Source organism: Coptis chinensis, chromosome 4, assembly GCF_015680905.1.
Source record: "Coptis chinensis isolate HL-2020 chromosome 4, ASM1568090v1, whole genome shotgun sequence".
Classification (NCBI taxonomy): domain Eukaryota; kingdom Viridiplantae; phylum Streptophyta; class Magnoliopsida; order Ranunculales; family Ranunculaceae; genus Coptis; species Coptis chinensis.
In genome coordinates this window covers 92160028-92176260 of record NC_141459.1, presented here as the reverse complement: position 1 = coordinate 92176260, position 16233 = coordinate 92160028, and the positions used below count along the sequence as shown (strand labels likewise).

At 35.3% G+C, this 16233-nt stretch overlaps 1 protein-coding gene, 1 long non-coding RNA gene and 1 pseudogene across 2 annotated transcripts; 2 read left to right on the top strand and 1 right to left on the bottom strand.

Annotated features, from left to right (window-relative positions):
• Positions 1-871: 871 nt before the first annotated feature.
• On the bottom strand, positions 872-4020 carry LOC147505667 (disease resistance protein RPM1 pseudogene; annotated as a pseudogene).
• Positions 4021-11664: 7644 nt separating this feature from the next.
• Positions 11665-12111, top strand: LOC147505666 (uncharacterized). Its single transcript, XR_015220647.1, has 2 exons — positions 11665-11720; positions 11806-12111. It is a non-coding gene; the product is annotated as an uncharacterized LOC147505666 (long non-coding RNA).
• A 1093-nt stretch (positions 12112-13204) lies between these two features.
• Positions 13205-15362, top strand: LOC147505665 (large ribosomal subunit protein uL14). Its single transcript, XM_086558136.1, has 4 exons — positions 13205-13343; positions 13979-14263; positions 14375-14416; positions 15158-15362. The coding sequence occupies exons 1-4, from the start codon at positions 13331-13333 to the stop codon at positions 15238-15240; spliced, it is 423 nt and encodes a 140-aa protein (XP_086414262.1). The 5' UTR covers positions 13205-13330; the 3' UTR covers positions 15241-15362.
• Positions 15363-16233: the final 871 nt, after the last annotated feature.

The window sequence follows — 16233 nt, the reverse complement described above, 5'->3', positions numbered from 1 at the left end:
AATACATAGTAAATATGATCTATCAGTATTGTCAGACCCTAGCTAGCTAATTATGAAATGGTCTAGAAACAACAAAGTTTTATTTTCTCACCTGGGTTATATTTAGGTAGTATAATATTTTTTTTTTTCAGCAAAAGGATCTCGGTGAAGCCTGGTCCAGCCTTCTCCTGGTAGTAGGTATGAACAATCATTGTTCATTTTTTACAATAGGTGAGTGTTCATACACCAATAGGTATGAACAATGAGCTCGCATGTTTTATATGAACAATGATTGTTCATACTATATACACTGGGTCAAGGGTATACTTGACTTTGCATCGGTCCAGGCCATTTTTTATTTCGCATCAAGGGTATACTTGACTTTTCATCTACCCAGTCCTTGAGAGTGATTTAAAAAAAATGGTGTTGAGAGTTACTTTTTTGGGCAGTTTGTCCTTCAGAGTTACCCTCTGTTTAAACAATTTTTGCCATCTGCCTATTCCAAAATACTAGCAACTGTTGTTTGTTTTAGGGTCGCATTTCCACTTGGATGATATTTTAGCATACGCTGTCGTAGACAACTAGACACGTAGGTGCCCGACTGAAAACTCTATAGGCACACTGGTGAGCTTGAAGTCTGCAAGGTGGAAACCTCGCTCCCACATGTGGGAAGGGGTGTATATCCGTTGAGCGAATACCTCAAGATTTTACAGTAACCAGATGTTGAACGACGAAAAAGAGGATATATAGATGAGAAGATTTTATGTTTCTTGTAGAATTGCTCTTCTAGTTTGACAGGAATTTACAAAATATATCACCCAAAGCATACGGAATATCTAAAATGAAAACAACACCTATTTGGGCTTGAGATACAATCACTCATAAGTAATGACTATATAATATGTCGATATTTAGCACCCGCCCTTGAATATTTATCATTGTTTACAGAGACGGAGCTCAACCTTTCATAATTCCACCCGTCATTGGTTTTGTTGTGGTTACCAATCTCAGGAATGTGCTGAAACTTTGGACGGTCGGCACCTCCACGAAACTGCTCTACAAGTTCTTTTTGTGCATCGGCCAAGTACAGTTTTTGCAAGTTTATAAGGTGCTTAATGCCTTCGGGTACCATTTTTAGCTCTTGACAACGTACAAGATCTAGTGATTGAAGCCTTGGCAATGCACCTTCCTCTATCGTAACTTGGTTCAGCTCCTGAAGAGTTGACAAAGTCAAGAACTTCAGCTTAGGGAACCATTCTTTACGGAAGTACAATTTTCGCCCATTGTAGGCATTGATCAAAAAGAGTTTGCTCACCCGGGGAAGCGCATGGATACAAGTGGGGGGGTCTTCTGTCAGTTGAGACCAACGCAAACACAAACTTGTTAGTAGGTGAAGAGCTCCTAACCATAAAGGCACCTTCTCTAACTTCCCAATAAAATTAATCTTTTGAAGAAGTGGAGGAGGTGACCACATTGCATCCATTTTAAGTGTTTCCCCCGCGTCAAAAACCATTAAACTTAAGGTATTGAGGAGCTTAAGTTTTTGGATTGACTTGCACAACTCTGTTCCATGTTCTTCTGTTATCTTCACGAATCCAATCTTTTGGAGTTGTGTCAATTTCCCAAGCTGTTTGACAATTTCGTCCGTGGCTTCAATACCATTTATAACCTGTAAATGTTTTAGTGTACATATTCTGCTGTCGTCTGTACTCCTGTAGCACATTCATAAGTTAAATGATCACCATAAGTTAAACAGTATCCACTCAGATTCCGCAAGTTCTAACACATAACGATAGTAGTTGGAATGGCCTTGACTCTTGAGTTTCGCGTATCCAACGTTTGCAGGTTTATTAGTCTCCCCAATGCTTTTGGAAGCTCGCTTACTGAAGTTCCTCTCAAGTTCAAATATCTTAAAGGGTTAACTACTATTACCCCCCACTAGATGAGCCAATTAGGATCCCCCCCCCCTAGATGGGAAATTAGGGTCTCCCCCCTAAACACACGGTCAACTTGGTTTGACCGTTAACTTACAAGTCAAATAATTGAAAATTACACAAATGCCCGTTTTCAAAAAGAAAATGTTCAATTTTAATTAGGTGGGGGCATTTATGTCATTTTCAGTTGTTTGACTTGAAAGTTAACGGTCAAACCAAGTTGACCGTGTGTTTAGGGGGGAGACCCTAATTTCCTATCTAGTGGGGGGGAAATCCTAATTGGCTCATCTAGGGGGAGGGGGGACACTAGTTCACCCTATCTTAAATTGAACAATTTTACTAGTTCATCAGGTAATTTTCCAATAGGAGCTCCTTGTAGTTCCAAGATTCTCAAAACACTGAATCCTAATGGTAATGTAGAGGAAATAGGCCCTGGAACCGTATTGCCTACAAATAAAAAGAAAGAGTGAAGCTTTAATAATTTTGGGAAAAAATGAATGCTCAAATCACCAACATGAATTGATAGACGGCGAACTCTGCAAATTTCTGTTGCTACACTTTCTTCATACACCAAGCAAAAGTTCTCACTTTCAGATGTTGAAAGAGCTAACTCACGTAAGAGATCATGCATCCGGCATAATGTTGGTCTTCCACAATCTCTCCTTTCTTCCACTTGAACCATGTTTTGAGAAACAAGTTCCATGAAATACGTTTCAGCAACCTCCTCCAATGTCATCCCTCTCCTTTCTGCAACAAATCCTTCGGCAATCCATAGTCTAAAGAGTCTCTTGGGCTTAATAAATGAGTCCTTCGGAAAAACAGAAAAGTACAAGAAATAATGGCGAAGGAAATACGGTAAGTCACTGTAACTAAGAAATAAGATGCTTCTCACCACTTCAAGTGTAGGATTGTTGTTAAGCTCCCAGTTGAGGCTATTATAGACTGTCCTCCATTCCGTTTCTGTCATACTCTTTTTCGACATGAGACCCCCATAGCTACAATAGCAAGTGGTAACCCCTGACACTTGGAGACGATCAGACGAGCTATCTTTGAAACTTCATTGGGACAACATTTATTTTTGACATATGAGAATGCAATCCTGCAAAAAAAGGACCAAGCTTCATCTTTTTGCAGAGGCTGAATGTGATGAATAAAACTTCCAACTCCATATGAGAAAGAAGCTATCTCTTCATTTCGTGTTGTAAGAATGATCCTGCTGCTCTTTACGCCCTCTGGAAGTGCAACTCTTATTTCCCACCAAAGACTAATACTCCAAACATCATCTAAAACTATGAAGTACCTCCTCCGCTCCAAGTAATCAACCAGTATCTCCACTAGTTGCCTATATTCCATCGTTCTTAGATCATGTGCAACTAATTCTTTTTGAGACTCAAATAACTCTTTTAACAAACTTCTGAATAGCTCTTGTATTTTGTAAGCCTGGGACACAGTTATCCAAGCGTAACAATCGAAATTACTCTGAACATTTTGGTTGTTATAAATGCTGGAAACAAGAGTAGTTTTCCCTGAACCACCCATTCCATAGATGGACATTACTGTGCGTTGTGGCTCTTCTTCATTTAGCCACTTGAAAATTAAGTCTCTATCTTTGTCAATGCCCACCAAAAATTTCATCTTCTTTAAAAGGAAGTGATTCTGATCGTGGCAATTTTTGACCAGTATCGCTTGGATTTGTAGCTTCAATATGACCAAACCTATATCGCTTGCTTCTTTCTGAAATAGTCTTAACTTGTGTCTGGATTGCTCGTAGTCTAGATGCGATTTTACGCCGCATCCAAGCATTCTTGATAGTATTCATCTGTTTACCCATGAAATTAGTGATTCTCCTTTGGCCGCTTACGAAATACATGAACTCATCCATGACGTCTTCCACATCATAAGCAACGTCCCTCACTTGCTCCACCCAAGTTCTTATTCCTTGGTTGGTTACTCCTCTTCGATAAGCATCACTCAAGAAGAATTTCATGCTCTCCAGCTCACTTTTTACTTCATTGAACTCACCGCGAATTCCTCTTAAAATGGACGTTTCATTCTCCAGAAGAGATATTACCTTCCCAAGCAAAACTTCTACAACTCCTTGAGCCATTTTTTTTTCCTTAGTTTATTTTCCTTGAGCCATCACTCTTAATTATTTATTTGTTTCCAAAGGATGGTGACTTTGGGTCTAGTTCTCAAATGACCATTATTTATTTTCTAGGTTTTTTGAAGTTAGAACTTTTGAGAAAGCAAATGCTTAAATAGATGTGGCTGAGTACATCAATATGGAAAGATAGGACGGAGGATTATAAATAAATTCTAGAGATAAAATCTTACCATATTAATTTAGATTAAGAAATATAATCTTATCATACTAATTAATCTAAATCTAGACTATTCCAATCTAATAGATATTATGCACATATTGCATAATATATTCCAATATACCTCTTAAATCCCCCTTTTCTCAATGAGATGGGGATGGAACCCAAGACCTTGTCCCCGACCTCTTAAGGTTCGACCGTTGAATAACACACATTTCAGATAAACGAAATCTAACAATTTTCCAAGCTCATGTTTTACACATCCCTGGATTTCTAATTAACTTTCCTAAATTACCCTTAACACTTCAAAACAGCCTAGTAAAAAAAGATAGACAAATGCATTCTTCTTCCTCTCACGGTCATGTCATTCTCAAAATTATCTCGAAAGTAATTTACTCATTCAATCTTTTGTAATAGAGTGAAGATTAATCTAAACCCTTATGCAAATTCATCAATATTAATTTCGTCCGTCGAAACTACCTCTCAAGTCTCACCACTCACTCACATCTAAGCAATAGTATTCCCTCATAAGTCCAAAAACTATCAAGAAAATTCGTTAGCATTCAAAAATCTTGTTGCTTTGAAATTCATCAATGCACAAAAAGGTATTTTGAACATTTTCCCTAATCTCCAAACTTAATATTGTTGAGATTTTTCATACTAAAGATCCAATCTTGGATTCTTTTATGAACTGCAGAAACTTGAAAAAATTGTGGCACTTTTTTAAACAATTGAAAGTCGAAACATACTTATTCACTGCTCATTACTTTAAATTTGTGTGGTTTGTGGTTTTGTAGCTTGTGGTGCTTCTAAGAACATGTGTGGAGGAAGGAGGCATCCAATTGGTGGCCTTGAATTTAAAACAAATGTAGAGGAACAAACAAAATTAAAGGTATCGGAACTCGAAGAAAATAATTAAATAAGAAAATAGTCTAGAAGATCAATTTCGAGCCAAAACAACTTTAGAGGATTTTTTAAAGTAATTCACGAGGACAAATTTCAGCATTAAGTAACCCACGAACCCACTATTTCAATTTTTGTAACTTTCAAGGACAAAATAAGTTGGCCCGGCCTTTTTATTTTTAAAAAATAAAATAAAATAAAATACATGTTTTACTTTTCCGTGTTATTATAGATATACAACATATAAATATTTATTTATTTATTTAAATATCAGTTTCACCCCTCTGTGTTATATTTATAAAGCAGAGAAATTTGGTGATTGTTCATACCCAAATAGGTAAATATACCTCATACACTATATTGATGTGATTGTTCATATTACATTAGGTGTTCTTACTAATCATACATTATGTTGAGGTATGAACGAACAGTACATAATTATTCATAACTCATGTTGAGCTATAAACAATAATTGTTCATACTATATACATCGGGCCGTTTTGGTTGGGTCGGGTTATTTATTATTTTGCATCATGGGTATACTTGACATTTCATTTATCCGAGTTGTTTTTTATTTCGCGTCAATAGTATACTTGATCTTTCATCTACCCCGTCCTTGTGAGTGATTAAAAAAAAATGTGGTGTTAAGAGTTATTTTTTCGACCGTTTTGTCTTTGAGAGTCACTCCACTCCTGATAATTAAAGTTGAAATCAGTCACGAACAAGTCGTAATGCTAAATAGGGGAGAATAGAAAAGAAAGGGTAATTAGGAAAGTGATTTGGAAATGCGAGGATAAGTTAAAATAGTTTGGAAAATTGCAGTCCCATAATTAATTCAGGCTGATTTTAAAATTGATTGGAATCTCAAATATGTGTTCCGTGTGCTTGCCCTGATGACAAGGGATGTATTTTGTCTTCAATTATTTTCTTGCAATAAATCAGTCTGCCAGTGTCGTCTACCACTACTTTAAGGAGCCTTCCCCACTTGAACAAAGTAATAAAACCTTATATTAATGGCAATCAACTTTCGAATGAGGAAACCTTGCTCAGTCCATAGAAATGGAGTGCTATATTCTTAACAGGTTGTCTTTTGTTACCCAAACTAAATGCACTATATTTTAACCCCTCCCCCACCCCCCACCCCCAAAGGGAAGTGGTTATAACAATGGATAATGGATAGAGTCAATCTTCGTTTGTCCTTGATCACTACACAAAGACAAACTCTCTTAAGCGACTACGCGGTGGGTACCCATGTAAGCATGTCCACACAAGAAAATGTTGCAAATGTATGCAACATGACACTGTTAGCACCTCAAAGGCTAGACACAATTGCTAGCACACAGTGAAAGGACACTAATATTGTACCGATGCTGTTTAGAGAAACTCTGTTTTTATAATGTTTGGAAGATAACTATTGGTTTGTACATGAACAACATAACAAGAACTTTAGCCTTTTAATTAGGTTCAGTTAAAAATGGCGAGAAAAACTTGTGAACTTCCTTGGTAAGGTTGCGGTCCTTCAGGTGCGCAACACCAGGATTGAATGGCTGATCTAATTCAAGTAGGCAAATGATAAGGAGAGATTGATCTCTCTAAATTTAGAGTGCATCAAATAGCAACCTTTAGATAGGCATGGTATCGTATCTTGAAAAGGACACTATGCGTGGCTCACAAAACCAAACCAAAAGAATATAAATAAAGAGAAATGAATAATGAAAATACCCCTTTTAAACCCCTCATCTTATACTGAGCATCTTTCAAAACCGAGAAAATGTCATAAAGACTTGAGCAGATGGGTCTTGATTTTTAACAAACCCAATGAAGACTTGAACATATTGTTCATGTATTAATATTTGTTGAAGGATTGAATAGATTAATAAATTTATAATTTTAGTTATATAATACTTTGTCTTTATTTTTTCTTGTACGTTGAACCTCTTGATAAAATATTTGCCTTTTAATCAGTACTAATAGAATCCGTGTTTATCTTGTTGATGAATTTCTTCTCTTTATACATTATTTCCATTATAGTTCATTACAAAAAATAGAAATAAAGAACAAATTAAGATGGGGAAGATTGATATATCTTAAAGAAATACAGGGAAAGAAGATGCAGGGATTAAAGGGGTTTTTTTTGCATTTATCTATTCTATTTTCGTCATTTTCAGTTATCAGACATGTAGAGTTTTCAAATAAAACACAAGTGTGTAATCTTTCTGTGTTCCGGATGAAATTATATAGCTCCCATCTAACGGTTGTTGAGATAGATCTCTCCTTTGCGTGGAGAGGTCAATCTCTCCTCATAAGGACTCATTCAAGTATGGCAATTAAGTGCCCAATGAGAGTAATAAAATAAAGAACAAAATTTTTGGTCACAATCAAACGATAGATCAAAAAGCTTACAGAGTTATAGAGAGTCTAAAAGTAAAACAAGATACATTTGGTATTGATTTAAAATTACTCATGAGTCGTGAATATTGAACACTCCCCCAGAATATCTATCAATATTTACACCCATTTTTTGTTTTGATGTGGTGAACAATCTCCGGCATGTGCTTTACCTTTAGAGGATCAACGCTTTTTTCTCGAGGAAGCCTGATGTAGGATGAGAAGATCCACTTTTAATTAGGTATTTTTATTAATAATATTATTAAGTTGATTTAGTAATTTTTTTATCGAGTTTAATTATATTTATAAGTTTAGGTTTTTTGGTTATCAAGTTTGGTTTATCTATATAAAAAGGCCAATATTAGTTGTTTTAGTTATCCAATTATTCAATCAAAATAAATATCAATTATCTCAAACCTAATATTTTCCTTATAAAATTATTCTTCATCTTCTTCAATCTTATTTCTTTATTCGTCTAATTTCTTAATCTCATTCATTATTTTCTTCTATCAAGGATTTTTGTATCCTTTCTTCCAAGTCTAAACCCTTGTTTCTCATCAATAATTGGTATCAAGAGCCTCACTTTCTAGATTCTTATTTAGAAAGCGATCCACCACTTCGGCAAAATCTTAACACTTCCGCAAACCACTTTGTCACCTCCAATTATTTATTATTATTATTTTGGGTGATTTAGCCTTTAGACTTATTTATTAATTGAATAATTTGCGTTTGGGCCAAAATTGACGGTTGACTGAATGACTGCGCTGACTTTGCATTAACATTGATTTCACCGTTAGTCAAAAAAAAAAACTTTTGTATAATGACTAAAACACCCCTTGCATGTGGCTATCACGTGAATTTTTAAACTGAACAAATAATGGTCAAATCTTAGATTTGATCCAACAGCCTAAACATGAACAAACAACGAACACACGACAACACTAGTACCCATTTTTTTTTTTTTTTTTTCTGTGATTTAAGTTGAAGATGATAAAGTAAGTATCCCATGAATCACTGCCATCACAAACTTCTATTAGTACAAATCAAATAAATCATATATCTAAATTTATGCAAACTAATCTAACATTTGGCTACCTAAACTGATGCGAACAATAAAAAACAACCTAAAGTACCCAAAACCAACCGAGATTTGATTATATTGACTGAAAGATAGTATTAACACAACAAAGAAACCAATTGAAACGAAATCAAGCAAAGATTTTTAGACAAATTCTAACATTTCATTCATCAGTTCAAACTTCAAAGTAAATTTATATTACATCACCATTACTGCTTCACTTTATCAACACCCAAGATGTGATGGTGGGCTTCTTGTTGTAACAAGCAAGTCTGGAATATTCCTGAGCCAGCTTCTCGAATATGTCGTTGGTGAAACTGTTCATGATACCAATGGCCTTGCTAGAAATACCAATATCAGAGTGAACCTGTTTGAAAACTTTGAAGATGTAGATCAGTACGTCTCCACATTTTTCTTTGATCACTTCTTTTTCTTATTGGCTGATGTGGCTCCACTGAGCTGCCTACGGGAGCTTCATTCTGGCTTTGGGTTTTATGATCGACTAGTTGAACTAATGATTAGTGGTTGTTTTTTTTGATCTTGTATGATTTTTGGACTTGGTTAATCATATCTTCATCATAAAATTTATTCTAGCGTAGAGTTACAACACGTGTTACTAGTAAATGGTCGGGATCAATAGTCATGATGGTTGTTGATTTGAAAAGAACATTGAGATTTGGGCGTTGATTTGAATCACACACAGTACACATGTAAGGGTAAATGTGCCAATTCAAAAAATATTGACAGATCAATGTCAATTTTGGCCCAATTGCAAATAAACGATCAATTAGTGACCAACTGCAAATTATCTAATTAAAAAGTGGCTCAAAAACTAAATAATCCTATTTTTTTCCAAAAAAAAAAAAAAAAAAAAAAAAAAAAAAAAAAGTCATCTCAAACTTTCATCATCTTCAAAAATTCACCCAGAACTGGAGTTAATTGTTGTGCCATATACCATTGCAAATTAAATCTACTGAAGTCTAGTTTCTAAACAAAAAAAACAATGTTCGAGTTCTGTAGAGAAAGTTATACCCGTTTTTGTCCAGCGTGTTCGTTTTGACAGATTTAAAAAAAAACATCAAAGTTCTTCATCAATGGCTCCAAACAATCAAGATTTCGTTACCAGGGAAGAGTTTGATGCTCTAAAACAGATAGTAAAAAACTCAAACTAATAGAATTGATTCTTTTGATTCAAAGAAACATTTTCTAATACTAGCGCTTTTGCAACCCCTAACACCACTTCTTTCACAAATCCTAAAACCGCTTTCCCGCAACCTCCACCACCACTTATGCAAAACCTAGTACCTCCACAAACCATGAGATTATCGACCCTATATCTACACCGAAATTTTTTCTTCTAATCCCACCTCTACCAACACCCACCTATACTCCCCAAGAAGTTGAAACTGTCAAAGAAAAACTGTGGGCTTTAGGCCCAAACTCTGTAAAATACCAAGCTCGGTGAGTTGTGTCATGTTTCCAATTTGTTTGACAATTTCGGGTGTTGCTTAAATACCATAATACCATTAACAACACGCAAGTTCTTAAGGGTACGTTTGGCAACCCTGAGAATTCTCACGTTAACTTATTTTCGTGGGTATTACCATTCTCACGGGCTGTTTGGTAAAAATAACGGCGTGAATTAGAATTCACGTGAGAATAGGACTACCACATTCGGCGTTACTCGAAGTCGCACCTATTTGCATGAGAAACGAGAATAAGATTTGGGGGGAATTCTCTCAAAGTTAGTTGTGGGGTTGTTACGTTCATATAAAACCACAACTCAACTCGTCTTCTTCACATCAACTCATCATCGTCATCACTATTCAATCACTCGTGGGTAACCATTCTCATAAAAATTTATGCTTTTCTTGGCCAATTTTAACCATGTCTTCTTCACTTCACTTCTTCTTTTAACATCTTCTTCTTCAAAATTGTTGAAGGTGACCAACTAACCAAGTTCGAAGGATTCCGGCAGTCTCTGTTTCAGGTGCTATATTGTTATTAGATTACATGGATTCATGTGTTTTTGGTTGTATATAATGAACTCTACAACCCCTCCTGCTACAATCATTAAACAGGTTTTTTTTTTTTTTTTTTTTAAGTCTCTATGTATATCTGTATTTTTGTGTTAAAAGAATGAATTTTTATCACATTTTGTTTGTTTTAATCATTTTGGTGATCAAATGAAGAGGAGTGATAAATAATTCATGAACGAATCCGGTTTTGATACCATCGGTGTTATTGTTTTTTTCTATGATAGATTTGTTTTGGCTTGAAACTAAAACTTCTTTCACAATACCGAATCTAAAATCTCCATATTGTGCAAATTTTGAGGTGATTTCATTTTAGCAAACAGTTAAGTAGTTGACAGCATTCTTGCTCAAATGTCTCTTTTCGATTTTCTTCTGCCGTTCTGCGAAGAAAGTTATCACTCCGCACTTGTATAAGGGTTGATTAGTATAAACATTTCTCTTTGCGTCATCCTCTTATCTCATTTAAGATCTAAAGATAAGATCATGAAGTAAAATTTAGACAAGCTTAACTAAATACTACTTGAGTTAACATAATCTGATCATAACATCTGATGGATCAAGGAGTTTGCTAGTGTTGTAGAAATAATCAAATGAAAAAGATTAATTGTTCCTATAAAGAGCTATAACAGAGAGTGAGGTAGCTATATCCTTCCATCACAATTTACATACCTTACAGAAATATAGATAATGTGTTCAAGAAACTCCTTTTTTTCTTCTTTAGAATTGATTGCAGCTACAAACATGCTTGACTATATCATACATCATATATTAGATGTTAGTGTGGCTGAGACCTTGATGATAACTTCCACTTAATTGTACTAATGACATAGCACTTTGCAAAAGGAAATTTGAGGTATGATATCCTGATCACTGAATCCCTCATTTTTGGTATCAAACATGACAAAGAAATTTGAGAAAGGGTCAGCCTTATTCACAGAAGGAGAGGAAGCAATCAGGCAACCCATCATTGCTGCCCATAGAAGTTATTGATACAACTGGTGCTAGTGATACTTTTACTGTTGCTTTTTTGCTGTTGCACTAGTAGAGGGCAAGTCCAAAGAGGAATGCATGAGATTTGCTGGTACTACACTGCTTTTCTGTTCAGTTTCATTCTTTTGTTTTGATCTTATTTGTGTTTTCACAAAATTATTGTGCTGTTATTGCAGCTGCTGCAGCATCTCTTTGTGTTCAAGTTAAGGGAGCAATTCCAAGCATGCTTGAAAGAAAAACAGTACTGGATGCTCTCCAGTCTCTTTGAGAGCAATTCCTATTGTCAAAGCAGCATAGTTCTTCGAACTGCTCAAGGCCTCAACTTATATATAGGCATGTTGAAGTGACTAGTCAGATATGTTACTGAAGAATGATTGTGTTGTTGAGTGGTCTAGTGGATCCTCAAATACAATATGCACGTCAAAATTTTGTAATGGTTTCTATACTAAATGGAAAGTATACATCATACAGTTCAGTCCCAATTTTGTATTTCACAAGTTTGATGTACAATAGTCCATTATTAATTTAACAAATTCAGTAACAAAAAAATCACTCTTTTTTTATGACGACTGATCTACAACACAGTAGTAATCAAATCCAAATATTTTCACTTCACAGTGCACTCTCAAGTCTCAACTGACTAGCTATATATTTTAAGTTTTTGACCAAGTGAAAATTTTGAGTTTTTTACTAAGTGAAAGGGCCAATAGTCCAATACCAAGCCAAACCGAAGTCCCACATTGTGATGTATGAAATTTGATCTTCACAATTATTGTGTTTTGGAATGGACTATTATTTCCAATGAAATATTTAAGAAAAAAAATTAACAAAAGTGGTATAGGAAATTGATGTGAGAATTCTTAGCAGCCAAACAACATGTGGGAAATTGACACCGAGAATTACCAAGAATTCTCACTGTTTGCCAAACAGCCATAATTCTCGCATAATCATGAGAATCGGATTCCATTAGAATTCTAACTCTCACGAGAATTCTATTTCTCGTTTCCAAACGCACCCTAAGCTTCAATATATCGGTTGTCACCTGTACTCCTGTAGCAAGATTGCAAGTGTAATGATATGGTCTACATAAATTAAAGAATATGTCATCAGATGCCTCAAGTTCTGTAACTTTACTATCCCATTAGGAAGTTCATATATTCATTCCCGGGGACTTCGGAAGCTCTCTTACAAGAGTTCCCCTCAAGTTCAAATATCGCAAGTTGAATAGGAGGACTAGCTCTTTAGGTAAACTTTCAATAGTGCACCCTGCAGATCCAAAACTCTCAGTAGTCTGAATCCTGAAGGCAGTACATTTGAAACAGATCCCGAAAACATGTTACCCACAAACAAAAACAGATCATTTGCAAATGTTGTCTTACAGAACAAGGCCCAATCCTCGTGTTCTTGTAATGGCCTAATGTGATGACTGATGAACACAACTTCCAACTCCAAATTCAAAAGATTTCGTGTTGTAAGTATGACACAGCTTGCTTCTCGAACCGAACTCCTCTTAGCTTTGGGCCTATTGGGTCATTGGGTGTTCGCCTTTTCTTTGGGCTTTGAACAAAACCTTAAGTCCAGTCCAAATATAGGCCCATTAGACAAACCCTAGAACCGCAGCAAGACCACTATAAATAAAATGAGTCTTTTACTAAAACCCTAATCGTCATTTGAGTGTGAGCAGCAAACTGAGTTTCAGAGATGTCCAAACGAGGTTCGTTTTAAATTTTTTTCTCTTTTTCTTTTATAAATCTTCATTTGTTAGTGTAGTCTTTAAACTGATCTATTGAAATGATATTTTGGATTCTTATAATAACTTTCTAACTTGTTGGTTTGTTTTTGTTTTTATTTATTAACTATTTGTTGGATCACAGTATACAATGATAATGTAAATATTTGTTTAAGGTTTACCTGAAATAATGTTAATCGGAAAACAGTAGAGGAAATATTGATACAAGAAAAGATTGGATATTTTTGGGTTGGGGTGTCATATCATTTTGCTTTTGTTGTATTTTATTGTTTAAGTTTATATGTTGTTTGAAATTGTGTGTAATCTTTAAACTCATATTGGTATGATAGATTTAGGTACAATGATTTATGTGGGGTGGAAACAAGTTTTCAGTTATTCCGATTCATTTATTTTTTATTATATTAATTTAGGCTTTTGTAATGGTTTGCCATCTGAGATGGACCATGTTTTGGAAAAGAAATGCGGGCAGATTTTCCTTCAATATTTATGGGTTGGCTTGACCAAATCAAATTGAAATCAATGATATTTCGAAATTGTGATTTAGCTAATTGCTTGATTTTGAAGGTACTTTTGCTAACTTGTGTTTGTTTACTTTGTAGGACGTGGTGGTTCTGCGGGAAACAAGTTCCGTATGTCACTGGGTCTTCCAGTGGCTGCTACAATTAATTGTGCTGATAACACCGGAGCCAAGAACTTGTACATTATCTCCGTGAAGGGTATCAAAGGAAGGCTGAACAGGCTTCCTTCAGCTTGTGTTGGTGACATGGTTATGGCTACTGTCAAGAAAGGTAAGCCTGATCTCCGGAAAAAGGTGATGCCTGCTGTGGTTGTTCGCCAGAGGAAGCCCTGGAGGCGAAAGGATGGTGTGTTCATGTACTTCGAAGGTACAGTCTTCCTTTACCTTATTCATGTCAACTGTCAAAATCCAATTACAGACAGTTTGTTTTTAGTGACATAGGTAGTTGGCTGATTTTAGCTTCACATTTTGGGTGCAGATAATGCTGGAGTCATAGTGAACCCGAAAGGTGAAATGAAAGGTATTCCTTTAGTATTCCATGTGGCATACTTTATGATGTGTGTTTTATTTAATCACATCTGTTTTTTATTTTTGAAAAAGTTAGTAATGACTTCAGTCACTATTGCATATAATTTTTCCTTGCATGCAAATTATATATATAATTTTTCCAAAAACACGTATGCTCTGACAGTTAAACTATATTGAGTTGAAATCAATTTTCTTTGACCCTATGCTGTTGGAAAAATAATTCTTTTGTTTGATTGGTGCAAAAATTAGCATTTTTTTCCCTCCCACTCCACCCACGGTCTTTTCAGCAATCCTATCTAATATTGTTTAAGTGCAGCTATGTTAGATTACAAAATAGAGATGACAAAAAATTATTGTATTCTTGTTCTACTATTGTATTTTGGTGGGGGTGGTAAACATTTACTATTTTTTCTATCGTTAAATCTTCATTCTCTCATCTCGCAAATTCCCTTTTCCCCGTTATAGGATGGAATCTGGTCCAAGGGTAAACAGCTACACCATTGTAATAGGGCTACTCCCACTGTAACAGATAGCAATTGAACCAGATAGATGTGGTTTCCTATGCCTTAACAAGCATTTGAAGAGAAAAAAAAACAAGAAAAGAATAGAAAATGAAATGAAAAATATCCCTTGTCATTAAGTGTTTGATTTATTTCTGTTATTGTTTATTGCTTGTGTGAATGTTAATCTTTGATATATGTTTGAGCTCATGGAAGAATTTCTTTTAATACAGGATCTGCTATCACTGGCCCCATTGGTAAGGAGTGTGCTGACTTATGGCCTAGGATTGCTAGTGCTGCAAATGCTATCGTTTAGGAAATTCCTATTTTCATTGTTTATGCAATGGTGTACTCGGTTTTGTTTGGAAGATTTGAAGTTTACCCTTTTTTAACTGAACTCATCTTTAGCACTTTTAATGCATAAAAGGACTTGTGTTATTATGTCTGTGACAGTTAGGTTTATTTCTCATTGTTTATGATTCCTATAATGGTGCTTTCTTGCACATTGTTGTTTACTTTAGTGATCATTTAGTTTAGTGCTGTACAGCTGCTTTTTGTGGCTTGTCGGTGATGGGTTCAATGTTGTATGTGGGTTGGTCCATCCTTGATTCTGTTTGTTTCAGTCTTGATATTAACTTTCTAAGAACTAGAAAAGAAAAATTGATTTGGATCATTCTGATTATGGTTGGAGAGTAGATAATGGGTTTAGTGGTTGGAAACTAGGTTTACTTTGTTATTAGGTTGAGATTACTGTGCTGCATTATGTATGTCTTGGGAAGTTTGATAGGTGTTAATCTTGATGTTACACAACCTTGACATACGTTTCCCTAACTGTAAAGATCCTAACTGTAAAGATGCATGGTTAGTGTCAGTTGTGAGGGATTCACATTCTAATTCGGTATGCAAAGCCTAGGGAGTAGTAAAGGGTTTTTTAGAGTTTGGGGTGCAATTCTATATTGTACTTCATTTTTGTTCTTTTTGTTTTAATGGTTTAGCAGTCGAGTTTATAAACAGTTTGAGTGCGTGCAAAATACCAGTGAGTAAAATGTTCTTTGTGTTGGCGAATCTGTATTGTAATTTGTTTTTCTTATTTTACATTTTAGTGGTCTATCAGTCCATCCCTATATGTGTAAACTGTTAGGTAGTGGGCTAAAAAAGGAATAGCCAATTTATGTAATTGCGAACATAGTTTTAGATTATTTTTGATTGGGAAATGCGGCTTTGGTGATATCTGAAAGCCTGATCTTACCCGGAGGAGGCTTACAGTACCAAAACTTATTTCCAACTCTTAGGGGTTCTTAGGCTCCCG

Excerpts from the sequence above, each read along its gene's own strand:
- LOC147505665 (XM_086558136.1), top strand. Across the intron at positions 14,264-14,374 it reads TGTGTTCATGTACTTCGAAG|ATAATGCTGGAGTCATAGTG; the intron begins GTACAGTCTTCC and ends TTTTGGGTGCAG. Across the intron at positions 14,417-15,157 it reads CCCGAAAGGTGAAATGAAAG|GATCTGCTATCACTGGCCCC; the intron begins GTATTCCTTTAG and ends CTTTTAATACAG.